We start from the raw sequence: 27,282 nt of genomic DNA, 5'->3' as shown, positions 1-27,282 counted from the left end.
TCTCTAGGTACCCCGGAGAGGTCTCACTCTATTCTATTACAATTCTCTATCAATGGGGGAATCACTTGGCACCTGATGGACGAATTTTACTTCCCTCAGACAACCAACATACTTTTCATTAATGTTCCCTTGCCATATACTGCCCAGACCAATGCTACAAGGTTCAGACTCTGGCAACCTTATAATAATGGTAAGAATGCACATGTTCGCCTATGATCAAAACTGACGATGGCATTTTACCATGTTTGTTTCTAAGATGTGGAGGAAGTGTTTGTCAACTGAGTAGTTTTCATTGTCCATAACACACATTTTACCTAGAGGAGTCTCAATGAATATTTAACTTTATGTATCTTTATTGTCTCTTTGTATTTGACTTATAAGTTCTCTTGATGATGTAAACATAGCTAAAGCCCCTTACAGAGCTAAGGTTTTTAAAAAATAATTGAGCATTGGGCCGCCTGGGTGGCTCAGTTGGTTAAGCATCTGCCTTTAGCTCAGGTCATGATCTTGGGGTCCTGGGATTGAGCCCTGCTTCAGGCTCCCTGCTCAGCGGGGATTCTGCTGCTTCTGCTCCTCCCCCCTGCTCGTGGGTGCACTCTCTCAAATAAATAAATAAAATCTTTTTTAAAAAATGTAGCATTATCGTTAGTCACTCCTCAATTGTAACTACATTCCTGCTGAATTCATTTGGGAATAAATAGTTCTTCTGAGTGTGGCATTTCATTAGTGAGACAGAACAACATTGCAGCAAAATACCATGACAAAGTGACAGGGACTTACACCAAGCAGAAAGTACCTTAGATAAAATATTCTTATCACATACCCCCGCTTCAGTGATAAGTTAAAGTGAATGTATAATTTAACAGCATTTTCAGATGGCTACAGAAAATGATTCTACAAATTCCTAATGTTTTATTGCTTCCAATATTTCTATTAACTGCTGATTATAAAGGACCAGACTCTACCAAATCATGCATTTAATGGCCTGAGTAAGCATGGAGATATCCCATTAAGCATATTCTTTGCAGAGGTAACACAGAAATGAATAAGAAAAATGTACCGCTATCTCTAAAATTTAACCTGAGTATTTATTTTATACTAGTAAGCCAGAAATAATTTTTAACTTATTACGAACAGAAAAAATAATCTTTTATAATCACCAAATAAAAGTAAATATGAATAAATAAATAAATGCAACCAAGTTTCACAATCCAGAGGATCACTGTCTTTATGTTATGATTGGAATTTTACTTACCTTTTACTTTATTGTTTTCACCAACTGCTTCCAAAACAAGAAAAGAGAAGAAAGCTACTAGAATTAGTACAGTGATAGCTGGGGCACCTGGGTGGCTCAGATGGTTAAGTGTCTGCCTTCAGCTCAGGTCGTGATCTCCAGGTCCTGGGATTGAGCCCCACGTCGGGCTCCCAGCTCAGCGGGGAGTCTGCTTCTCCCTCTCCCTCTGCCTCTCTCCCCTTGCTTGTGCTCTCTCTCTCTCTCTCTCTCTCAAATGAATAAAGTCTTTAAAAACAAAAAAAGAATGTACCAAAAAAGAAAGAACAGTGATAGGATTAGAGAGAGAGACACACACATGTGACTTCATTTAAATCATCAGGTTATTTCTACAAGCTCCTGTTTACAAATCATATATATATTTATATATAATATATATATCTTGGTAAGAATTGTAGTCAAAGTAGAAATCAGCGAAGAAGCAACCTTGGGGAATCTTGATGTTTCTGCTTTGGCATGGTCTTATTTCCTTGTTTCCTGGAGTCCAAACAGCGCTTTGCAAAGACAGCCTGGGTTTGCCCTCCTCCCTACTCTGTAGGTATCTTCCTTCAACACCCAGCCTGTGTTGCTGAATCAAATTCTCTGACAGCCTACGGAGTGATTTTACTAGTTTTCTGGATAGTTCCACATATCTTCAAATAAACATAAAAGTTTTGAAAAACATTAAAAAATGTACATAACACAGAATATCTTCTTCTGTGTAGTTTTAACAATTAAATAAAATTATGCATCAGGCCAGGGTTTCCATGACCACAGTCCTTTGGCCTGACCGTAGCATGATGCTACGTCATGAGCTGACTCTAAAAGGTCATGAGTTGCTCCTTGAATCAACTAGTATACCTCAGTTTTAAATCCGCAGGCTTGACCACCTGTGCTCACAGATTCAGGTATCTTACAGGTTCTCCTAAACCATGAAAACATAATTCAAATCCCACTCTTGGCAGCAGAGGGTCTGTAGCACCCACTGGGACTGGGAGGGGAGCACAATTTCACAGACTGTCTCAGCTTTCTGAAATCAGTGAGGCTGTTCCCTGCTCTCAACTTAATATGATTGACAGCTTGATTCTTTCATACTTTAAATACACTGTTGCATAGTTTGTGTTTCTCTGTCTCAAAGGCATATATTTAACCTGTTGTTACTGATTCCTTTCTGTCCTTCACTTTCTTCCAACGAGCAAAAATGTCCCTCCAATTTCCACCATTGGAAAAACTTTTTTTTTTATCCAAAAATGCCTTAGGTAAGAAAGAAGAAATCTGGATTGTTGATGACTTCATTATTGATGGGAATAATCTAAACAACCCTGTGATGCTTCTGGATACATTTGACTTTGGACCCAGAGAAGACAATTGGTTTTTCTATCCTGGTGGTAATATTGGCCTTTATTGTCCATATTCTTCAAAAGGAGCCCCGTAAGTCTTTAACTGAGATGTTAAAATAAAACCATCGCTCTCTACAAGTGACAATGAACTTTTGCCCAAATGGATTTCTTGTTGTTTTCTTCCCTAACAGCGAGGAAGATTCAGCTATGGTATTTGTTTCAAATGAAGTTGGTGAGCATTCTATTACCACTCGTGACCTGGATGTGAATGAGAACACCATCATACAATTTGAGGTACTTGACTTTGTCCTATCAAAAATGCTTTAAATTTTATCTTGAACAAAAAGCCAGGAAAGAGGAGGAAAATCTCAGATAATTTCATGTGTTATGACTTTCCATTTTTGTGCAAGGACAAAAGAGGTTTTACATCATAATTCATTTTTATTAGCAGAACCAATCGTCCTACTAAGATTTTTTCTGAGTTTTTGTCCTTTATTTATGACATAATCTCCCTACCTACCACAATGGGAAGTTGTTGAAATAAATTATTTTAAACATTATAAAAATGAAAAGGGCCATACTATTCTAATATTATTGTTTTCACAATTTTTATGTGTTACCTAAGACCCAGTTAGTGTAACTACCGTTACACCATGCTGGCACATTTATATAATGTTTATCATGGTGCCGTGAATTTTACAGATAAAACAACACTACACTATTTTTATAATTTTTGTGTATTTCATTAATATTCATGGACTCCTTATAATTTGGAAGAGAGCAAATTAATAATGTATAAAAGAAAAACTTTTGTGTATTTCAAGACTTAGATAAAATCAGCAGAACCAAGGGTGCATTGTGCCAGCATTCAATAGTACTAACTTTCAAAAATGCTTGTTTCATAGTTGAGATCTCTAGCTGCCTTTAGGAAGGCTTACAATAGTGCCTGACTGCATCAACAAAATTCTGAATATTTCTTTAGATTAACTCTCGGTAGCCTCTAAATTAGAGTTGTCTCTTGCATCTCAAAAGTCAGAGACCAAGTGATGCTGTCATAGAGAAATTATTCTGGATCTATTTTAAACTTTGTTATATTTTCTAGCTTTATTTTAAGTTGCTTAAATAACCTTCTATTATATTTTTTAAATGTATGCTTTAAATGTTAATTTAAAAAAATAGCACCTGTGGCCCTGTTCTGTTATCAGAAGATCTAGGTAGAAACAAATGCCTGTAGTTGAAACGTTTATCTGATGTTGATACTTCACTCATCAAAAGGTACAAGGAGTAAGTTCAACAACAAAAATTATAAGTATAAATATATCCGGGTGCTTCAGGAGCAAGAAAATATTAATCTCAATTGCAAGAGGGGAAAATTGCATAGGAAGAATTACATGCATTTATTTAAGTTTTAGTTTATTTACTTGAAAGCGTGGAAAAAGGAATGAAGTAATTATTTCCCTAATGATTAAGAAGGTCTTTCTGAAAACGCTCTCCCTGTGCCACGGAAATCGTGACAATAATTGTATTTTGTTGAATACATATGGAAGTTTTTTCACGTGCGGAACTTCGGGGATTATTTGGAAGGCGTCACAGGAAGGAAAACAGAAGGCCTTCCTATCTAGCGGACTGAAAAGAAGTTAATGGTTAGAAATAAGCAAACAGTCTTTTCATTACGATTTGCTTGGCTTGGCTATGAAAGTAGGCCAGAAGTAAAATTTGGAATCCATGCCAGCCTTACCCACTTCCTAGCTTTTTATAAAATGAGGGAAAATAAATTTTTTATGAGCCCCTTTGAGGTTCTTTATGAAAAAATTATTATTGGAAGGTAATATATGATATTACTCAGTTAGGCAAAACAGAATTTTACAGTGTTAAATATTTCAGCAGGGCAGCTCCCAGGAAAACGGACTCTCGAGAAAATAATGAAGTGCTGAATCATTTCAAGGCCTGTTGCTCTGAAGTAATTTGTATCGCTTTTTTTGGCTTTTTTTCCCTTCCTCCCCCAGATCAATGTGGGATGCTCCACGGATAGCTCGTGTACCGATCCAGTCAGACTGGAGTTTTCAAGGGACTTTGGGGCAACGTGGCACCTGCTGCTACCCCTCTGCTACCACGGCAGCAACCACGTCAGCTCCCTGTGCTCCACCGAGCACCACCCGAGCAGCACCTACTACGCGGGGACCACCCAGGGCTGGAGGAGGGAGGTCGTGCATTTCGGGAAGCTGCATCTGTGTGGGTGAGGGCCTGCCGCTTCGCGCCGCCATCTTTCTCCTTTGGCGGCGTTCTCCCTGAGGTCACCATTGACTTGCCACTTTACGGGGGGCGCCTTCCCCCTAGTTCTCCTCTTCAGCAGATCCGGGGAGGCTCCAGACATGGGACTCCGAGCTGACACACTGCTCACTTAGAGTTTGAAGGGAGATTTAAAAGAGTACATCATGGGCTGCACTCTGTAGGGACTCATAGCCCCCACGGGTCTTTATTAGATCCATGAGGAAGCAGCAGATATATGGTTTTCTCCTGATGTTGTAATCCCCCCCACACACACACCTGCCCCCACCTCCCAGGATAAATGCAGTGAGAATTTTATGACTTTCGGACATCTACCTGTGTCTCTTATGTAGGGAGAGCACACAGCGGGAGGATGGAAGCCCACAGAATAATCTAGGTGACTCATAAAAAAAAAAAAAAAAAAAAAAAAAACATTGTTCCACTCTTCCCCCGCCCAGGCATTTCTGCTTTTCCAACTTCTTTCAGCGTTCTTGTTCCATATATTTGACTCTTCTGTTGAAAACTATTTGGAGATAAAGGACTTCAATTCTAATAGAAATGAAATGAATAGTTCAAAAACTAAACCTAATAATGCAAGTGAACAAAGAGAGGAAGTCAACAAAGCAGACTGCCTCAGAATTTGTCTTTTCTATCAGAAGAAAAAACTTGTTCTTTCAGGGTGAACGTGTCAAGAAAAGAAAGCACTAATACACTTTCAAGATGGAAATAGATTTACATTCCCAATGTGAAACTCAGCAAAATTATAAGTCTTGAGTCTTCAAGCAAAATGACTAATACCTAGTACTTTTCCAAAGGGGTGAAAGTAAATTTTCACAAGTCTGCATTCTCTTTGAACATAAATCCATTTGCTTCTCATCATATCATCAGCATAATTTTTATAATTTGATTGCTAAGGACTTTAATATTTTGAGCTGTCAAGGATGTTATTTGTTAATTCTTGATGTTACACCAGGGTATGATCCCAATGGAAAATCCAACTATTAAAAAAAAAAAAAAAGCATTACTAAGCAGAATGTCCTCACGGTTCTGTAGAAGACAGAGCTGACAATTCAGCCAGCACAACCAGAAAGTTGTTATTGCTGGGAGTGGGGAGGATTGTCTATAGAAGAATATGGCAGGGAGAAATAGCTCAGGAAAAACTTTTTACCCAAAATCAGTTGTATTATTTAAGATCCTATGTTGCAGGAAATATAAAGGGCTTACCAAAAAAGTGGAAAAACTTACTAGAAGCATACTGGGGAATTTCATGGACCCCATTTAGAAAGTGTGAGGGCCTCAGCAAAAGGAGTGTGTGACCCTCATTTTTATCATGCTGACTTTAACATCACTCAGCAAACGACCACTCTCATGTGCTGGAACTCTTAACTCCACATTTCTAGAAAAGACAGTCTGAATCAATCAGCTATAGTCAGAAAGTTAAGCCATGCGACAGAAGCCTAGCTGCCCAAAATCCACGCTTATGGGCAGTATAGGCAGAGAAAGGCCTGCAGGCCGATCACGCAGGCACCTAGGACCAAGATCGTGACCATTATGGTCATTGTTGAAAAGCTCCAAATTTTCTCTTTAATGGGCCTCTCATTTCCTCCTATTGCTCGGCTAAGAATTGGATTAATGAGGAAACCACCCTAAAGACAGGGTGTAGGGCATGAATTTACATTGTTTTAACAACTGAGACTTGCTTCAGCACATTCCCACATGGAAACAGTCCTCTTTAAAGAAATATGGAATAAAGTCACAGGACAGTTGCTTCAGTGTCATGGAAACCACCTCACTTAGAATTGGTGATGTCCACGGGGCTGTGCTGACGCATAAGGGAATACAATTTGGAAATCTGAACGAGAGAAATCATAAGGCAATATAATTTGAACATTAGAAATGTATATATTTTCACCCGCTGCTATTGACTGTCAGTTTAAAATATACCTCCTCCAATGATAAAGGTGCAGAACTTAGGCCATCGTGTTATTTGTACTCCGTGTCATTTTTATTTCTATAAAAAGAAAGGAAGTCTGTCCAAGAGGCATGCCCACTCTCAGAATGGTATAAACCTACCCTCCAAACTGCCTTCAACCATTTCTGTGAAGAGAAGTATTGGCCTTAATAGTGTTGTCTGGTCCTTGTTTCAGGAAGAGAATTAGCACGCTTGTTAAAACCCACGCAGGCATGAATTGCTGGAAGGCAAAAGTTAAATTTTCTCCAACTCAGTGAATCATTGCTTGGTTTGTATTCAACATGGTCCATAGTGACAGTACAAGCCAGATGCTAAAAAATGTACACAACCCATGTGTAAATTACCCTTTTCCATGCACTTGGTGGACACCAGATACCAAAAAAGCACATGAAATGTTTTCAGGTACAAAATGACCATGTTTGTCAATTCACATATAAAGCATGAAGTATTGAGCTTCCATTGAGTTTTATTCACATCACCTTTGTGTCCTTTTCGTCTAGGAGTCTTTCTGTATGTAAAACTTCCTAATTGCTTTTGCTTTATACAGTTTCATAATGAGTCCACCAAAACCCTTGTCTAAAGAAAGCACCATTATGTGCTTGAAATTTTAAGTTTACATTTAAAAAACAGATCCTTTCGAATACCACTGGCTTGGGAGAACAGACGCTGACATTCACCAGGGAGGGTGGCAGTGAGAAATTTTCAAAATAAGGTTTCAGCAGAAGGGAAGCACAGTGAAACCAGACCCTTCAGCCCATTTATCATAGTGCTTGCAATTTCTGTGACAAGGCAGGTGAACAATAATAAATATCCAACCAAGGTGGTTCATTTGTATTCAGAACATTTGAATAAATAAGGAGTTCAAAAAAATCCATGTAGGCTTTTGTTCAAAGGAAAACTCTAGCCATTTCCCTCAGCTCAGCAGTCTGGAAGTTCAAAGGGTAGAAAGTGCTTCTTGCCAAGACTAAACTCTGACAAGTATTTGAAAATAAAATGTAATTATGAATTGGCATTTTGGGAGCAGCTCAGTGTGGTTGGAGTCTTGAGATAAACAATGAAATTAGGGTTAAAATTATATGTGGGAACTTGACTCCATCTGCTTTACGATCTACTGAACTTTAGAAGCCTAATGAATACTTCCAAAATTAACTTCTAATTTCTGTTTCTCAAATTAAAAAATTATTCTGAATTTGGTTTTGATGATCACTGAAAATGGGACACATTCATAGGGTACAAAGATGAGTGTGCATGCCATCTCTATCTCCATCCCCTCAAAAATAAATCTGTCTTCTTTGAATTTTGTGTCTAATAGAACACACTAAACTGTTTTTGAACTACTACCTAAATATGTAGATTATTTCCAAGAAGCTCTCATCAACAATATGATAGGACAATTTACTTGGAAATAAAATGAATTAATGGTTGTTGGGAGCTGGAACTAGGATGGTATGGGGAGTGACTGCTTAATAGACACAAGGTTTCCTTTTGGGGTGATGAAAATGTCTTGGAACTTGATCCAAGATGGTTAGCTAAACACTGGGAATGTGCTGACTGCCACCCAGTTGTACTCTTTAAATGGCTAATGGTTGCTTTTATGTTATGCGAATTTTACATCAATTTATGAAGAAAAAGATTAGTTACGCAGAGTGTAGATAGAATGCAGAAAGCGTCACCAAAGAAGTCACTGTTGAAAAAGGTGAGGGTCAGGTGGAATTTGACCTAGTGATAGGATTAGGAAGGGCTTACAGGAAACAGGAATGTAAATTGGCAAAATCCTGGAGATTGAGGAATGGAGTTTGTGTTCTCGAAATGTCAAATCGAGTTTTCTACTTCTTGAGTGTGGTGCAGAGGTAGTAACTGGCCGCTGCTCCTTGATCAGATGTCCTTACTTTGAAACTGTGTTGTTCTGTTGCTTTGATTTTATTTATTTTTTTATCATGTTAATCACCATATTACATCATTAGTTTTTGATGTAGTGCTCCATGATTCATTGTTTGCGTATAACACCCAGTGCCCCATGCAGAACGTGCCCTCTTAGTACCCATCCCCAGGCTAACCCGTCCTACCACCCCCTCCCCTCTAGAACCCTCAGTTAGTTTCTCAGAGTCCATAGTCTCTCATGGTTCATCCTCCCCTCTGATTCCCCCCCTTCATTTTTCCCTTCCTGCTATCTTCTTCTTTTTTTTTTAACATATAATGTATTATTTGTTTCAGGGGTACAGGTCTGTGATTCAACAGTCTTACACAATTCACAGCGCTCACCATAGCCCATACCCTCCCCAGTGTCTGTCACCCAGCCACCCCAACCCTCCCACCCTCCACCACTCCAGCAAGCCTCAGTTTGTTTCCTGAGATCAAGAATTCCTCCTTTCAGTGAGGTCATACGACACGTGGACGGAACTGGAGGGTATTATGCTGAGCGAAATAAGTCAATCAGAGAAAGACATGTATTGCTTCGATTTTAAAAGACTTGTACCTCTTTTTCAGATCTGTGCGTTTCAGATGGTACCAAGGATTTTACCCCGCTGGCTCTCAGCCAGTGACGTGGGCCATCGATAATGTCTATATTGGTCCCCAGTGTGAAGAGATGTGTAACGGACATGGGGGTTGTATCAATGGAACCAAGTGTATATGTGATCCCGGCTACTCAGGTCCCACCTGTAAAATAAGCACCAAAAATCCTGATTTTCTCAAGGATGATTTTGAAGGTAATCTTTTAAAATAAGTTCTATATAGCTTTGTGAAAGAAACTACATATTAAATGTAATTTGTCATATAGAAGTAATCATGAATTCTACTCTAACATTTCATTATTTATCCCTACAACTGCGACCACCCACGCCTTCATTTAGTTCTGAATTGTATAGGGTTCCGTGTTCGAAACAATGGTCAATGAGAATGAGGAAGGCCGTGATTGAGAAAACTAAAGCTGGTTTCACCACTTCTTCCGTCACATGGAATTGCTGATTAATGACCATTTTAGAAACCGTCTCTAGAGGGTTAATCTTGGGTAGAGGGAACAAGTTTCCAGAAATATAAATTCCTGTCGTCATTTATCATCAATTCATTGAGCAGCCTCTCATCACTTTCTGTACTTCAGTTTTATACCTAGAATCTAACATCATTATGTCTGACGATAATGTAGAAAAATGTACTTGGATATGTTCTCTGATAAAACAATGGGAAAATAGGGCGCCTGGGTGGCTCAGTTGGTTAAGCGACTGCCTTTGGCTCAGGTCATGATCCTGGAGTCCCGGGATCGAGTCCCATATCGGGCTCCTTGCTCAGCAGGGGGTCTGCTTCTCCCTCTGACCCTCCCCCCTCTCATGTGCTCTCTCTCTCTCATTCTCTCTCTCAAATAAATAAATAAATAAATAACAATGGGAAAATATTCTCATAAAAGAAAAGTCTTAAACAAGTGTAACAGTATGTTAGGATGGTGGGATCAAACGATTTCTTTTTCCCAAGTTGTCTATAAAATTATTATAAGATATTTATGGTTTTAAGTACAATTTAATATTAGATTTAGGTATATCAATACAATGGAGTATGATGCAGCCATACAAAGGAATGAAATACTGATTCATGCGACAATACGGATGAACCTTGAAAACCTTTAGGCTGGGCGCCTGGGTGGCTCAGTTGGCTAAGCGACTGCCTTCGGCTCAGGTCATGATGCTGGAGTCCCGGGATTGAGTCCCACATCAGGCTCCCTGCTCGGCAGGGAGTCTGCTTCTCCCTCTGACCCTCCCCCCTCTTGTGTGCTCTCTGTCTCTCTCATTCTCTGTCTCAAATAAATAAATAAAATCTTAAAAAAAAAAAAAAAAGAAAACCTTTAGGCCAAGTGAAAGAAGTCAGACACAAAAGGCTATATATCATATGATTCTGTGAAACATCCAAAATAGGCAAATCCATAGAGACAGAAGGCAGATTAGCGGTTGCTGGGGGCTGGGTGAGGGGGGGGATGGGGAGTGACTGCTTAATGGGTATAAGGTTTCCCTCGTGGGTGATGAAAAAGTTCTGGAACTAGGTAATGGTGACAGTTGCACAACATGAATGTGAATGTACTAAATGCCACCGAGTTGTTCACTTTAAAATGTTGAAAATGATCAGTTTTGTGTTGTGTGCATTTTTGCACAATCAAAAAAAAAAAAAACACCTAGATCTAAGATAAGCATCTGGAGAGATTTGTGAGCTGGTTTTGAGAAGACATTACTTAATCGAAAATATTAAATTACACTGTAACTTCTTCCATTAAAACTGTGTTTTTAAAAATACTTTGTAATACCTGCCTGACACGGTCCTCAGAGTAGCAAAGACAATGAAGAGGCCAGTGGAAAAGCTGCATTACCCTCTCTTACTTTTGGCCTGAATCACTATCTGCCTGCCAGTGTCATTTTTTTGTAGTGTAGGAGAGTTGAGAGGAAGGACCCATCTGTCTGGACCACAGCTACTCAGGAAAAGCCCCACCCCCCCCTTCTGTCATGCAGCCCCTTAAATTATACAGCCAAGGTTAAACAATTCAGATAAGCTAAACTGTTGAAGAGACCTCTTCTCCCAAAATATGTGACTTCAGTGTTCATGACTTTGTATTTCAAAACTGCCTAAAGCGCTTAACCATAATCCTTTAAGAAAGAGTATGACTGTCTTTGGGGTCATAGGTAAATCACCTTTACCACTTTTTACAGGTCAGCTAGAATCTGATAGATTCTTATTAATGAGTGGCGGAAAGCCATCTCGGAAGTGTGGAATCCTTTCCAGTGGAAACAACCTCTTTTTCAATGAAGATGGCTTGCGCATGTTGATGACACGAGATCTGGATTTATCACATGCTAGGTAAACATTTTTAGATGCTGTCGAGAAACCACGTTGTGATGTACAGTAACAGAACGTAATCAAATCAGAACGAAGCAGACATCTTAAGGGCAAGGCCTTCCATTGGAAATGTTGAGCTTCTCTCTTATCTAAGACTCCGTAAAGACACAATTCATGTAATTTCCATCCTAAAACCGAGGGAGCTTTGTGAAATAAGCTAAATTAGAAATGAAACATAGCTAAACAGACAAAAGTTAATATCAAGATCGGTGATATTTACAAGATGGTGACTAGGAAATGACAATGTTTCACTTACTTTCACTTCAAGAAAATAATGTTGCATCTTTTTTATCCACCTTCTAGAGAATACTTTTTGGGAGCACTTGGACCATGTACAAAATTATCTATACCACGCGTAGTAGAAAGCTTAAATGAAATACAGTATGTCCTCAAATCACCCACCATTAATTTTATATCCATTAGCAATTTAAGTTAAGAATATTTGAAGTGTAACCTTATTCTTTATAAGCATTTCTTTCCAATGATTTGCTCCTGCTTTCTAGGCACTCATTTTCTGATTTGAGCACAGCCTCTCAGAAACAAACTGGCTCAGAGGATTATGTCCTGTCAAGATGTGTATCCCTTGATCATTTGACAAGCCAAAAACTTAGCCAGGAAAATAAAGAAGACAACTCAACATGTGTAAAACGGAACCCTGACCTATTTTTGCAAGTGAACAAAAAAGTCGTGTTTTTGTTTTTTAAAACATTCCCGAGTATCTTAAAATAGATCTTAACATATTTACCCTCCTCTTTCACCTAAATCTTTCATTTATTGAATTATAAATTTGACCATGCTTCATAAAAATACAATTCTGTGAGATAATTTTACAGTGATAGAAAGCAAAATTTTATTTCTCTTCATCCTATTTTAATGCACATGGTTTAATTTGATGCTCTTTATTTCAGATTTATCATTGGCGGTTCTCCAATTTAGAAATTATTGGGTTTTTCTAAATAATTCTGATGTGGATTTACCATAACTAAATTAATCTATAAACATTTCCCAATACAAGTAGACAATAGGCCAAAAGGTTTTTTTTCTGTAAGTGGTTATTGTTTTTATAGATATCAACATCCACTAGGCACTATGTATTTTTTTTTTCATTAATCCAATGTTAAAAGCTCCATTATTTATCTCATCTCAGTAGCGTGCTGTGTAGGATTTGCATACATTGACCTCAAAATGCTCCATGTAAAATCCCAGTTTTCTCGGGGTTATAAGATAAATGAATGCCTAGTTAATGGAGATGGGGGGAGGAGGAAGCCATGAAGAATGCATGGTTTTATATATGGAACTGATAACTTTTATTATAAGTCCCAATATGCTTCCTATGTTTAACATGCATACATAATTGGGCATATGTGTTGGGTTACACATGAAATTTATTCTGCATTACCAGCTAGCACAGCGGCCAGACCAGGCACCAGCAGCTTGCCTGCCAAAGATAACATGTGAGCTAGTTTTCGTTGGTACCCCAGCTGGTCGCTGCCACTCCGTCCACCTCCCTGCCAGCTGGGAAGGCTGCCCCTGGCTGTGCGCCACACTTCTCGATGGCCAGTATCATCCATCCCAAACCCAGCAATAGTCCGAGGCTGGCACAGCCCACCCTCACCACCACCCCCATACTCGTGCTTCCCTGCCCCTGGCACAAAAGATGGAAAAGGGGCCCAGGCTTGATACATCTCTTCCAAAAGATCCCTGGCCTTTCACAAAGAGGAGCTACAACCTCTGCATTTAAATGTGTCTCCCCAGACCAGTAACAGGAGACTGAAAAACGACTGGTAAAACCAGAGGATGGATGATTTTGCCAATTAATGGCACAAACTACGTTCATAACATTCTTCCAGTTTCAGATACTAAGGATAAATTCATCTTAAATAGATAACAACACACACTCCCACACTTGGAGAGTCTTTGGAACCCTCCCATCTTCTTATAGGATGGCCAGAGGGTACGGTGAGTGCTCAGCTCCTTCAGACTCACCTTTGTGGAGGGGGACAAAATATGAAGAGGGTACAGAGTTGCTTTTTTCCAGACTTCACATTTTATTAACTTCCTTACATTAAAAAGAAAAATTGGACTTTGAAATGATTGCTCTGGACATTCATTAAATCCTCATATTCATTAAAGCCATGCATTCATCTCCCCCACCCATGACCCTGTGGGCTTGTCTTTTGTGAACAGTGTGAATTTCTCACTGAAGTAAAAAAAAAAAAAAAGTCTACAATAAATCTTCCTCGTGTCAGATTTGTGCAGTTCTTCATGAGACTGGGATGTGGTAAAGGTGTCCCTGACCCCAGGAGCCAACCTGTGCTTCTCCAGTATTCGCTCAATGGCGGCCTGTCTTGGAGTCTTCTTCAAGAGTTTCTTTTCAGCAACTCCAGCAACGTGGGCAGGTACATCGCCCTGGAGATACCCTTGAAAGCCCGTTCTGCTTCTACTCGCCTCCGCTGGTGGCAGCCATCTGAAAACGGGCACTTCTACAGTCCCTGGGTTATCGACCAGGTCAGTCCATTCGAGATTAACTATTATAATTGTTGGCACTCGAGCTGCACATGGCCTAGATCGCATTCAGGCCAGCCCCCTCGCTCAGTTGAGGAAGCCCAAGACCCACAATTGAATGACCTGCCCATGGGCACACAGCTAGATTAGATATGCCATTTAGCTTCCTTTCGTTCTCTTTTCCTTCAATTGCCTGAGCCCATAAAAACAAACGACACCACAGAAGGCCCAGGTCCTGCACATAGAGAAATCTGCCATATGGGTAGAGGGACTTTATCAAGCGTGATGCAAGGTTATAATTCTCTGAAAAGGAAAATGTGCAAATTAGCATTGGTACCACATGCACTCGCTTCCAAATCCTCTTTCCTAGCCTTTGAGGAAGAAATAAATAAATCTTCCTAACGTCCTTACGACAGTTCTAAAGGATCTTCATCCATAATAAAATGGGTGTCAAACAGAACTCAAAGAACCTGTTAACAAACGGTAGAATCCAGGTGAAGAATTGGAACTGAAATGCTTTAGGATACAACTGTCCTTAAATAGAAATTTCGCTTGGAAAATAATCACATGTAAGCCAAATTTTGCTTTCCCAGCTTGGGCGCATGTAGTTTCCAAAGGCGCAGTTTGGCCCACGAAGGCTGTGAATGGTTTTGTCAGTACTTCGATTTGTTTTCTGCCGCTTCTTGCCAGATGGGCAAGCAGACCACACAAACAAAAGCATCCTGAAAGGCCCCTGACGGGATGCTCGCCGTGTGACGCGCGTGTTGAGTGATCTGACAGAGGAGAAACGCAAACAAACAAGAAGACCGAACTCTCTCCTGTTTTGAAACCATATTGAAAATCCGTTTTCTTAAAAAAATGCCTTTCAGATTCTTATTGGAGGAAATATTTCCGGTAATACGGTCTTGGAGGACGATTTCACGAGCCTGGATAGTAGGAAGTGGCTGCTGCACCCGGGAGGCACCAAGATGCCCGTGTGCGGTTCCAGCGGTGACGCCCTGGTCTTCATCGAAAAGGCCAGCACCCGCTACGTGGTCACCACGGACGTCACCGTGAACGAGGACTCATTCCTGCAGATTGATTTCGCGGCCTCCTGCTCGGTCACGGACTCCTGCTATGGTAAGTACTCCCTCTCCAGGTAGAGGGAAGACGGGTGCAAATGGGCATCTGTGGCACCTCTGACAAGTCTGAGTGTAAAACAGAAGTGCGCGTGAGTCAAACCATGGTCGCGTTCTTGGAAATGGTGTGTATACATTACGTTTTGGAAGTCTCTTTTTTAAAGCCTCGTAACGGGAGCTTATTTTTAAGTACAGGTACTTGAAGACGTCTTTACATATAAATAAAAATGCCTAATTGTCTCTTTTTGAAAATTCAGATTTTTCTTTTACCATCAGATCTGCAGGATTAGGGACTCTCATCACATAGAGAAGGCCAGAGTCAGCAATAGGATTTACACATGAGTTTGTATGTACATGGGTTTTAATTCATAGAACTTTATATCAGTTCAGCTGCTGTCTTCTTTCCATCGCTCCAGGAATCATGAAATTTTGTTGTTCCCATTTTGTTTTATAGTTTTTGCCATTCTGGGTCATAGCATATTCTAGGTCACCCTCACTGTGACCAGTTTGCATCCTCTAGGTTGTGCACATACACACTCATACTTACATATACCTTGCTCACACACACGTGCGCGCGCACACACACACACAGACACACCTATCTTAGGAGATATAAAGACTGACATCACTTCATACTTGGACCCTTCGCTGTAACTTGCAAGCCTGTCGGGATTCTGGGGGTCTTCTGGTCTTTAACCACCCCATATCATTCTTCCTTTAAGAGATCCAGATGAGAATGTTCACAAGGACTTTGTCCTGTTTTAGATTCCAGGGGGCCAACATCTGACGAATTTGGTTACTTCCAAGGTCTTGCAAAATCCAGATTTTTCCTATTTTCTTTATTTTGAACTTAAAGGACATATCTTAGGGAGGATCCCAGAAATGCTCTTGCTACCTCAGATTCAATCAGTCAACACTAAACTAGTCAACAGGTGTGGAACTTGGATAAGTATAAGGTACACATCTGTCTTCAATAGGTCTAGTTGAGGGGATACTTTTAAAAAGTTAGAGTCCAATAGGTGACTAATTCAAGTGCTCTATGGATTGGTATTGACGCAGAATGTAATGAAAGCTCAAAGGAGAATGAGATGACCAATGGATGGCCAATCCAGGATCTGGGGAAGATTTCACAAAGAAGCTTAGTCTCAAATGGGCATTGATGATTGGAATGGATTTGAAGGGTGAATGGAGAAGAAAGGACATCCCAAGCTAGGCTAGCAGCATAAGCAAAGAAGCAGAGGTGGGGGTGCTCCTAGTCCATAGGAAAAACCATGAGCAGACCAGCCTGAATAGGCAATATTTTCATCTAGTGGAGGAGAGTAGAATTCTGATTTCGAAAATAGAAAAGGACGTTAGGGTCCTAGATACCTGTTTCCTCAGTAGCATAGGAAGGTGATGAGAACCCAGGGAGGTAAGTTATGACCCAGTAGGCCTGTAGCAGCACCAGGACTGACACTCTGCTTTCATAAGCCCAGTCCTGTGTACTTTCTACTGCCGGCTGGTGCAACCTCTTGAGAAAGGTTGAACTGAATGATAAAATCAAAGAGGAAAGTGGATAAGCAGAGTTTGCAGCTAAGGAAGAAGAGCCTTAAAAGGCACATACAAGAATCTGTGCTTGACAAGGACATGAATAAAGGGGCACAAGGGCAGAGGAGTGACATGGTCTGTTTTAGGGCGATTAGCCCAGGAGCTGATGAAGGTGGGTATGCCAATAAAGAAGCCTCAGTGGTCCTCTCTGTAGGAGGTGATGGAGTCCTCCCGTTGTAGCATGAAGAAGAATGGGATGGATAAAATTGATATGAGACCATGCAAGCACAAAGGAAAGCAGCAGAAAAATCTCAAAACCAGGTGCCAGTTTGAACATTGAGAGTAAAAAAGAGAAGAGTAAAATTTCTAAAATAATTTCTAAACTCTGAACCTGGAAAACCAGTGCAAAAGTATCTCCCTTGATTGAATTTGATAGTTAAGAAGAGATGTATATTTATGAGGGAAAAGGCTGAGTTTTTCTTTAGTTTGGGTGCAAGTAGCTTTAAGTGGAGATGCCCTTGAGTGAGGAGGATTTGCAAGACAGAAAGCAGGAACTTTGTCTGAACGGTGCATCACAATATGCCAACATCCAGTGTAATGCCAGGCTGAGTAAACATTTATTGAATGAAGGAAATTAATTGGAGACATAAAATTGGCAGATCTGGGCACAGGGATAATAGCTGAAGCCCAAGGAGTATACACAGAGAATAGAAGGCCAGAAATGGAGTTTGGAAGAATGCCCGTAGCTGGGCTCGTTAGCACAGGAGTCAGAGGGAAAGGAAGACAGGAGATTCAGAATAATGTCCTCCAAAAGAAAAGAAAGTTTCAAGAATCAGGGAATAATCAATAATGTCTACCGCTGTAGGAAGGACAAAAACAGTGAAGACTGAGCTGGACCACTGTATTTCACTAGGAAGTGTTGCTAGGAACCGTGCTGAGTGAGTGGTCCCACGCTGGCTGCACATGAGAATCACCTGGGAAGCGGCACAGCTCCCGACACCTTGGCTGTGCCCCAGAAGAGTGAAATCACAGTCCCTGGGGGTGGGACCCTGGCATTCGTGGTTTCTAAAGGTACCCAGGTGATTTCAGTGTGCAGCCAAGATTGAGAATCATGACCTTGGAGAAAGCAATTTAAGTAGGGAGATAGGGGCTCGAGCAGTTTATAGACTGAAGCAGGAAATAAGAAAGAATATGAAACTCAGGTTATAAGTTGGATTTTTCAGAAAAAAGAAAGAAACAGCTTTTCCTAGACCCACAGCCTGACTGCATGCTTTGGCACAAATTGCAAGGCCTCCAGCTACCTCCTTATACCGTGCTGATTCCCCGGTATATTCTATAACACAGCAGAGCAGGGTATGTGAGCACAAGGGATTTTGCCATTTCTAAGCAGTTTTACCTAAAGCAAGAGCAAAATTGGCATTGTTGGTCAGGATCCCTGTGGAATGGTCAAATTTTGAGGAAGTTGCTCAATTTTTTTTAAACTATTTAAAAAGTAATCATTAAAATATATGGTTACTATGTTTGTACTTGCATGTTAACCATGAAATAAATAGACATAGTATAGTTATTATAGTACATATATATAATTTGTGTAATTTCATAATATACTGCAACTATTAGATTAAACAATAAATATATATATAACTACCATTACTATTGCTTACGTGCGTATGAACAATGGTTTTGTTATGATTATTCTGAAAGTTTCTCAGTATAACAGAGTGATTCAGGAAAATTTATGTTTCACTTGATTCTAGCCCCTTAAAAGAAAAACTATCTTAATCTGGAAAGTGAAAAATAGTAACTAGTAATGTACAGAAGGAAAAATCTAACCAAGAAACATTTCAAAATAGGAAACATAAATACAGAGGAAAAATCAAATTGACATTTGAATTAAAACATAAGAAAACATAAGTAATTATGGTTCCTGGGTCTGCATACATGTATTTCTATTCAGAATAACGTTTCCTGTTCCAGCTATTGAACTGGAATACTCAGTAGATCTTGGATTATCATGGCACCCATTGATAAGGGACTGTCTACCTACCAATGTTGAATGTAGCCGCTTTCACCTGCAGCGGATCCTGGTGTCAGACACTTTCAACAAATGGACCAGAATCACTCTGCCCCTCCCTCCATATACCAGGTATGGATGCTTCTGCATGTATTGAACCCCAATTTGATGTTATTTGGTATGTTGGATTTTAGGACAACAAGTTTAAATGAGATACATGCAATTTTGTTACTTGTTGATGGTATTGCCAGGCACGAATTACTAAGCAAAACAAGGGCACCTGGCTGGCTCAGTTGGTAGAGCATGGGACTCTTGCTATCAGGGTTGTGACTTTGAGCCCCACATTAGGCATAGAGTTTACTTTAAAAAAAAATAAGCAAAATAGGGGGTGCCTGGCTGGCTCAGTCAGTGGAGCATGCGACTCTAGATCTTGGGATCATGAGTTCAAGCCCCACATTGGGCATAGAGCTTACTTTAAAAAAAAAAAAAAAAGGAAAAGAAAAAAGCAGGGCACCTAGCTGGCTTGGTGGGAAGAACATGCAACTCTTGATCTCAGGGTCGTGAGTTTGAGCCCCACGTTAGGTGTAGAGATTACTTAAATAAATAATTTTAAAATTTATTTTCTTAAAAAAAAAACACTTAAAAAAGCGAAGTAGAAACCAGTTTTTGTGGTGACATCGTTCTGTGTTTTCCCAAAAGCCAGGCCTATACTGACTTCCCCATTTAACTAATATTTTGAAAAAATGGCATCTGTAAGAAAACAGTGGCTGAATCAGCGAGAATCGCCAACTTGATTCACTTAAATTTAAAACAGGCACGTTGGATACAGAGCAGATTTAAATGGAGTCTGCTTTCTGTTCAGTCAGACTACTGTAGATATAACAGTGAGCGGTGTCATATCAAATAGATATAGCAAATAAATGTGTATTAGAATTATTGTCTGCTTTTGAAATTTTATTTTCAAGAGTATCTTGAAAATTATCACCTGGAGCATTCTTTTTATATGAAAAACAATGATGAATGCATCATGCATTGTGCCTATAAGAAATGACAGTGGCTTCATAAAATTCCCTGGTAAATGCTTTATTTGAGTAAAACAGAATTCACCTTGCCTAGCGGATAACGACCCTCTCTCTTCTCACTAAGTAGGTGCTAATCATAGGGAAGCTTTAAAATCTTGATAGGAATTCCTGTTCCCTCCAAAAAACAAAATGGCAATCAGTTGTTGCCATTAAGAGAGAAGCAAAGCAACCAGTTCAACCATGTGGAACAGGAGTTATAGTTTGGGCTCGTTATTGTTCTCTCGCCTCCCCATGAATGAAGAATGAATAAATCTTCCTAGCAAATGACTGTACAATTCAGCTGTTCATCTAGGACGTAACTTTTCTTGGGGTTATCATAAATGGGCTGGTTTCAGTCGCTCACAGCCTAGGGCTTATCTACAATTGCTGACTCAGAGGTGCGAGGACTATATGAACTGTCAGCAGAGTTGCCCAGTTTAAATGAGATACCTAAGAAATGAGATTCTGTTGCTCGTTAGAGGTATTGCCATGCATGAATTATTAAGGTGATCTTAATAAGTGAAGTAGAAAAAAAAAAAAACTCCATTAAGGCAGTAGTCTTCTATGGCTTTATGAATTCTGTGAATTATTACCCAGCTAGTTGGTAGCATTTTGCAAATAAATGACATTCTAAGATTGATTCCAGCAAGTCATTATACCCTTGAGTCTTCTACTCAAGAAAGGTAATTATTCTCCATCTTTTAACCTATCTTTTAATTGTCTTTTGCACATACCCATAAGAATTTTGACCCTTTCGAATGACATTTGAGAAATCTGATGAGCAGCCATTTCTTCTTGTTATCATATTGAAAATATGCAGTTTGTTTATTGTACTACCCTCAAAGCCCACGTTATACAATGGTCTTAAAGGTGACGCTGCCTTATAGTAAGGCCCTCTGGATAATTCAGAAAGAAATGCACATGAATGGACCCCAAGCCAGACCCACCGCTTACTGTGCTCTGCCATATGCCAGAGATCATTAGAACAATGTGCCAGGCTCAGAGCACTTTGTCTCAAACGCAAGTTAGCATATCTGTATCTGCTCTTAGTTTCCGGTTACTTTTTCAGTATGGCATTTCTTTGTTTTGAGGTGAACTTACAGCCTCAACTTCTGCAAAGTATTGAGACATCTATGCTTACATTGTCCACTAGGACAGAATGGAGAATTTCCGTTTGTAGCTCTTCATCATAAACGAACATGATGCTGAGGACTTAAAGCCATGTGCTAAGTAGGAGTGAGGAGTGACTGTGACAATGTGCCGATGGTAGATTTGTCCACTCATTCACCTATCGTAGAACCACAAGGTTCCAGTATTGTTGGCACAGTGGTAGTAAGAGTCAACTGAGGTTGGTTATCCACAAACTGACGTCAAACCATTACCCAGACTAAAATGATCGGTAGTCATCAGTAGAGATTATTCCTTCATGTAGTCATCCATCAAACAAATACTTTTGAAACATTTAATTATATACCAGGTCTGTGTGAGGGGCTGAACTTATCCCTGCCTCAGCAAACTTTGAGTGCAGTGGGAGACAGAGATATTAACCAGAAATCACCAGTAATTGCAAAAGTAAATAAATTCGACTGATGATGGACAGTTGCATGATGCTGAGAGATCATATGTCCTAGGGAGATTTGCCTTGATCAACAAAATCAAGGAACACTTTTTGGAGGAAAACATAATTGAAGTAAGAGATAAAGGATGGATAGCAGTTAACTGGGGGAGGAGGAGAGGGAGCAGAGTTCCAGACAAAGAAAATGGCCTATGACAGGAGGTAACAAGCATATCTGAGATACTGAAAGAATGGATCCAACCTAGAGAGAAAGTGGAGTGAGATGGAGTCTGACCATGAAAAGTATCGTAGGTCATACTGAAGATTTGGGGATATGCCCAGGATGGCTCAGTTGGTTAAGTGTCTGCCTTCGGCTCAGGTCATGATCTCAGGGTCCTGGGATTAAGCCCCGCATCATCGTGCTCTCTGTACCCTCTGCTCTCTCTGCTCTCTCTGTTCACTGGGGAGTCTGCTTCTCCCTCTCTCTGCTCTCTTCCTTTCCCTCTATGCTCTCTCTCTCTCTCTCAAATAAAATCTTTAAAAAAAATTGTTTTAAATGATTTGGGGATATGTCATATAGGTGCTTAAAAATCTGCTAAAGTGTTTGGGAATAGGGGGGCACGCTCAGATTTGCACCAGAAAAGCTTATTCTAATTGGAAAACAAATAGGGGTGGATAAGAGTAGCTGGAAGGAGACTCTTGAAGAGACAGTGAGTGCTGGTAGCTTGGACTAAGGTGCTGGAGACATGAAGGGAAGTAGAGAAAATCAAGAGAAATGGAAGCAATAAAATTGAGTTTCATGGTGAAATGGACGTGGGAAGGTGAGGGAATGGACAATGTTGAAGACGACTCTGGTTTCTGAGTTGAAGAACTGAATGGATGCTCGTGCATTTCACTGGTCAGGGAGCACTGAGACTGAACACAAGAGACATCACACTCTGCTCCAGACATTTCTACGTTACAACCTAAATAAGCTGAGGTGGATAGAATCATAGTCTCTATTATTCCCATATACACGGGTTCAGTTAGATCTTACTGGAAATTCAAAAATGAATGGAAAGCATTGTGGTTTAGTGGAGAGTTCTAGCTTTTCAGCCCTGTGAGCTTTTAAGCAAGTCATTCCATGTCCCAAAGCTGCAGGGTCCTCATGTGAAAAATGAAGAGACTTTTTGCCATGTAAAAAATCGAATAAATGTGCATGGAAGAGCTTGGGACATTGTGAACATTTATAAAATGTAGGTCATCTTTACATTTATGTGTTGACAACATGATCACACTTGTGATTATCAGACTTCATCTTCAGTGAGACTAAGAAGTCTTCCTAAGCTCGCGTAACAAGGGCAAGCCCATGGTAATGGTCGGACACTGTCTTAAGTTCCTGCCCTGTAGGAGATTACCATCTGACTGGGGAAGAATAAACAACTTAAAAATAAAACGTGCTGCATGTAATTGAGAGCTTCAGTGAGGAATGGGCTAGGAATGCCATAGGTACTGAGAGATGGGAGACAGTGTTGAATGCCAGAGTTAGAGGGGGTTTCATGGAAGAGATGGGCCCTGGCCTCAAATGATGGCTAGGAATTAGGTGGGTAAGGAGAAGAACATTCTAAATTAGGGAAACAATGTGAATAGGACACATGAGCCCGGCAAGAGCCCAAGAGTTGCTGATGAAGGCACAGGGCTCATATCTGGAAGCTATGGAAAGTTGTTTGTTCGTGGAGTTGGCTTAACTTATCACAAGCACTGAAGCAAGGCAGAGGAGTTTAGACTTGTTGGAAAGATGAACTGTGGTGGGTTTTGAACTGAGAATGTTCTTCCAAGAAAAACAATTGGGAGAACAGAGAGGCTCAAGTAAGAGAAAAGCATGAAGTAACGAGGGTCTGGGCTACAGCTAACAAGAAGGGGATGAGAGGGATATTATGGGACATTTCAAAGGAAGAATTGATAAAACTCACTAGCTTCTTCTCCACTGCACACATCAAGAGATGACTCAAGTTTGAAGCCCAAGAGAATGGGGAGAAATCTACAGTTGACTCCAGGAAGGACAGTGTGACAAACTGAACCAAATGACGCTGAATTCAATGTGATGACTGGAAATACAAATGAAGACATCCATTTGACAGAGATGTGAAGGTCAGAGCCCAGGGAAAGATGATCAGCTTTGGAGGCAGGAGCATAGAGGTGATAGGCAGTGCCATGAAACGGTCAGCTCTCCATGGGAGAGCATTTAAAAAGAAAAGAAAGGACCCTTAAATTTAATAGCAGGATGAGTGGAAATGGTTATTAAAGAAATCGTGAGGATACAATTAAGGAGGTAGAAGAAGAATCAGAAGAGTACGGTATCCAAAAGCAAGTGAGAATAGACTATCAAGCAGGAAGAAGTGACCATCCCTGACATATGCTGCTGAGACTAATGAAGAAAAAAGTTTCACCATAAATTTCCATAAGGAGATAGTCAGTGACCTTCAAAAGGACAGTTTAAGTAAGATACTGGAAATAAATACAGCTTGTCTGGCCCCAGAGCCCATGGGCTTAACCACTGTATTAGTCCTACGTTTTTATTGCTTGCCTAAGAGATACGGTCCTAGAAGAAATAGGAAGGGAGAAGGCAGGAGATCTTGAGAGATGCTGAAAAAAAATACAAAGATGCCAAAATCCATTTCATAGCCCCTAATCTGAATCTGCCTCTTCCTATTTACTAATCCCAGACCTAAAAATAACAGGTGGCTTAAGTAACATGGGTTCTGAAATGTCACCTGAGAACCAGGGTGAGTCAGCAGAAGGGCAGGTAATTCAAATCCACTGAGAAAGGTTGCGGGGGTGGGGGAGTCCTGCCCCTGGAAGGCTCAGGTGTGACTTAGCTATTTTAAGTCACAGTTTGAAGATGATCCATTCCCTCCTTCCAACCCTAATGACATGGCTGATACCACTGTCTTTAAAGATTAACTACAACACTTTGGAAGCCAGGTGGTTTTAGCCACAGCAGGCACACTACTGAACATTTGCAGAAGTTTACAGGAGAAGTGATAAGTGCAAGAAAGGGCAAAAAGATTGTGGAAGAATTGGGAGAATGGAATGGGGTTGGGTTTACCTTTTTTCAGGTAAACAGATTTAGGGAGGGAGGATATTCTTCCATGATAATCCCAACTATAAAAGCCAAGAAAAGATCTTACGCTAAGAAAACCAAATAACTATATATAGTATTTATTGGGCTTGTCATGGAGAAATATTCAAAGGAATTACAAGTTCATTTTTTAAAGGAGAGATTCTTAAAACATGCCTCAGTACTATTTATCTCCATTGTTACTTCCAATTTTCCAGTATCTTTTAAAAGACTTTTTGCAAGCATTCATATTACTGAACATCTTATTAAAAATTTTCAATCAAGTCAAGGAAGCCTTGGATTTCTCTTCCATATCCATTTTCTCAGGCATCATTTTGATACTTTGAAAATCATTGCTATTACTTTACCAAATTTGTGTTGTTCTTTCAGGACAGCAAAACATAAAATAATTTTGTTTGGTGTAAACCATGGTACTATGGATTTTCACATACTGAATATATTAATATTTTCACATTATAATGTTAAGACAAATAAAACCTATTTCCATTTCCACTACAATGGAGAATAAAACTACTTACAGAAATTCTGCTTTCCAACTAAGCTTTCTCCATTGTCAACCTTGTTGCCAAAGTTTTATTAGAGAATTTGAGATTTGGCTGTACTTTGTACATATTGCTACGTATGGATTCTTAAGATTGTTTTAACAATTAAATAGAAGTCATTCTCCGTTGAGAAGGCATTTTAAAAATTATAGGAAATTCCTTTTATTTGAGGGATAGTCCAATGTATTTGATGCTCTCGGTAGGCCTACTCAGAACACTGTGGTTTTTTATGATCATTACTAATTATAATTATCAGCAAAAATAATAATTCCTTATTTTACCAAAACAAGGATAACCATTTTCTTTTCTTTGTAATCAAATCAAAATTTTACTCTGAGTTTGAAGGGACCACAGATTATTTTTGGCTCACATTTATCTATTTAAAATCCAAACATACAAAATTTAAGAAAATAGCAAGCTGTATTTCAATATAATCATCACCCAGCTTCAACTATTATTGATTTATGACCAGCCTTGTTTCTTCAAGAGCACCACTCACTCTGGACCCCGTATTTTGAAGCAATTCCCAGACACATCATTTCAACTGTAAATATTTTAGCATGTATCTCTAAAAGAGGACTTTAAAAAACATAATTATGATACCATTATCCTACCTAAAAATTAATGACAATTTCTTATTCAGTGTTTTCTTACTCAATATTTACGTAGTATTCAGTATTCAAATCTCCCTGTTTGTCTCATAAAACATTTTATCATTTTTTTCAAATTAGGTTACAAATCAATATAATTGGTTGAAATCTCTCTTAAGTTTTCTTTAACCTTGAGGTCTCCCTGTTAACCTTTTCAGATGAGGACAAAGATACAGAGAAGTTGTATGATTTTCCCTATAGACACACAGTCGGTGGCTGAAGCAGGATTGTACCAAAGCTCTTCATTTGTTCTCTATCAAGGAAGGAAGATAGGCCATGTGGGGTGGCTTGTTTAAATTCTTCAATTGCTAACCCTGTAATATGCTTTCCACCCTAGTTCCAGAGAGGTATCATAAAGGATCTAGGTCACCTTATAAGGATACCTTACCTTTATCACATTTGTTTGGGGTCATAACCTGTGGTCCAAACACTTTGTCCTCTCAGTATTCAGACCCCAGTGTTTTGTAAGAAATTTAGAAGAAAAATTAGATGACCGTAAATGTTCTTTCATGGGCAGTTTAATGTTATCTAAACATCCCAAAATGTTACAGTCATTTAGTGTCCTACAAATCCCTAATGTTATTTATAATCACCAAGGGAATTTTCTACCAAAAGGTCTGGGATGCCTAAATTAAGAACCCCCAGCTAGCCACCAAATCAATGGTCTTCCAGCCTTTACCTGCCATTCAAGACAGCCAGAGTTCTCAGTAACACGTCAGCTCCAGCAGAAGATAGTTCTAGAGCCAGTTCTAAACTAAGAAGTTACAGAGGCCCCCTCCTTGAGTGGCAGTCCTTACACCTATGAAATTAGTCAGTTGTACAGAGAAATTTCTAAGAGTCATCCTCTCATTTCCACCCCAAAATTCAACCTCCTTCTTTTGTTCATAGTTCAGTGTCTTCTTCATGAGGATCTCCCCCAGAGGAGGGATACCCTGGCAGATGGCCCATCCCTTTAATAAGAGCCCCTCGCCATAAGTAATTCATTCACACTCCTGGTACCAAATTTCAGGCCTCCTCTCTAGAGCCTACTTTTTCTCTAGCTCTTATCTGTAGGTCATGGGCTGTGACCCATGGGTCCACTCTGTTCAGGTGAGCTGATCTATGCTTCCTCCCAGGTGTACACCTACCGGTGGGATTGCTGGGTCATATGGTGACTCTGTGTTCAACATTTTGAGAAACGAACAACCTGTTCTCCACAGCATTCACACGAGTCTGCATTCCCACCAGCAGTGTATGAAGGCTCCACATCCTTGCCAACACTTGTTATTGCTGCCTTTTTTATTACAGCCACCTAGTGGGTAGGAAGTATATCTCATTTTGGTTTTGACTTGCATTTCTCTAATGACTAATGATGTTGAACATGCACTTATCAGCCATTTATATATCTCCCTTGGAATATTCTCTACTTTTGTCTAACACAGAAAAATAGGCTAGTAAAGGAAATTGTTTTCCAGTATAAAGGCA

At 39.8% G+C, this 27,282-nt stretch overlaps 1 protein-coding gene across 1 annotated transcript in view; it reads left to right on the top strand.

Annotated features, from left to right (window-relative positions):
- RELN (reelin) overlaps positions 1–27,282 on the top strand; it is a 530,360-nt gene that overhangs the window by 454,196 nt on the left and 48,882 nt on the right. Inside the window, exons 38-46 of the mRNA XM_045864852.3 lie at positions 8–190; positions 2,530–2,701; positions 2,802–2,904; positions 4,617–4,846; positions 9,338–9,558; positions 11,539–11,686; positions 13,975–14,233; positions 15,100–15,349; positions 18,853–19,021. Coding sequence (XP_045720808.1) covers positions 8–190; positions 2,530–2,701; positions 2,802–2,904; positions 4,617–4,846; positions 9,338–9,558; positions 11,539–11,686; positions 13,975–14,233; positions 15,100–15,349; positions 18,853–19,021 — 1,735 coding nt within the window. The remainder of the gene's footprint in view (positions 1–7; positions 191–2,529; positions 2,702–2,801; positions 2,905–4,616; positions 4,847–9,337; positions 9,559–11,538; positions 11,687–13,974; positions 14,234–15,099; positions 15,350–18,852; positions 19,022–27,282) is intronic.

This window comes from Mirounga angustirostris, unplaced genomic scaffold (genome assembly GCF_029215605.1).
Source record: "Mirounga angustirostris isolate CCGP_5_RB_7025 unplaced genomic scaffold, mMirAng1.0.hap1 SCAF_12, whole genome shotgun sequence".
NCBI lineage: Eukaryota > Metazoa > Chordata > Mammalia > Carnivora > Phocidae > Mirounga > Mirounga angustirostris.
This window is presented reverse-complemented; position numbering and strand designations above follow the sequence as displayed.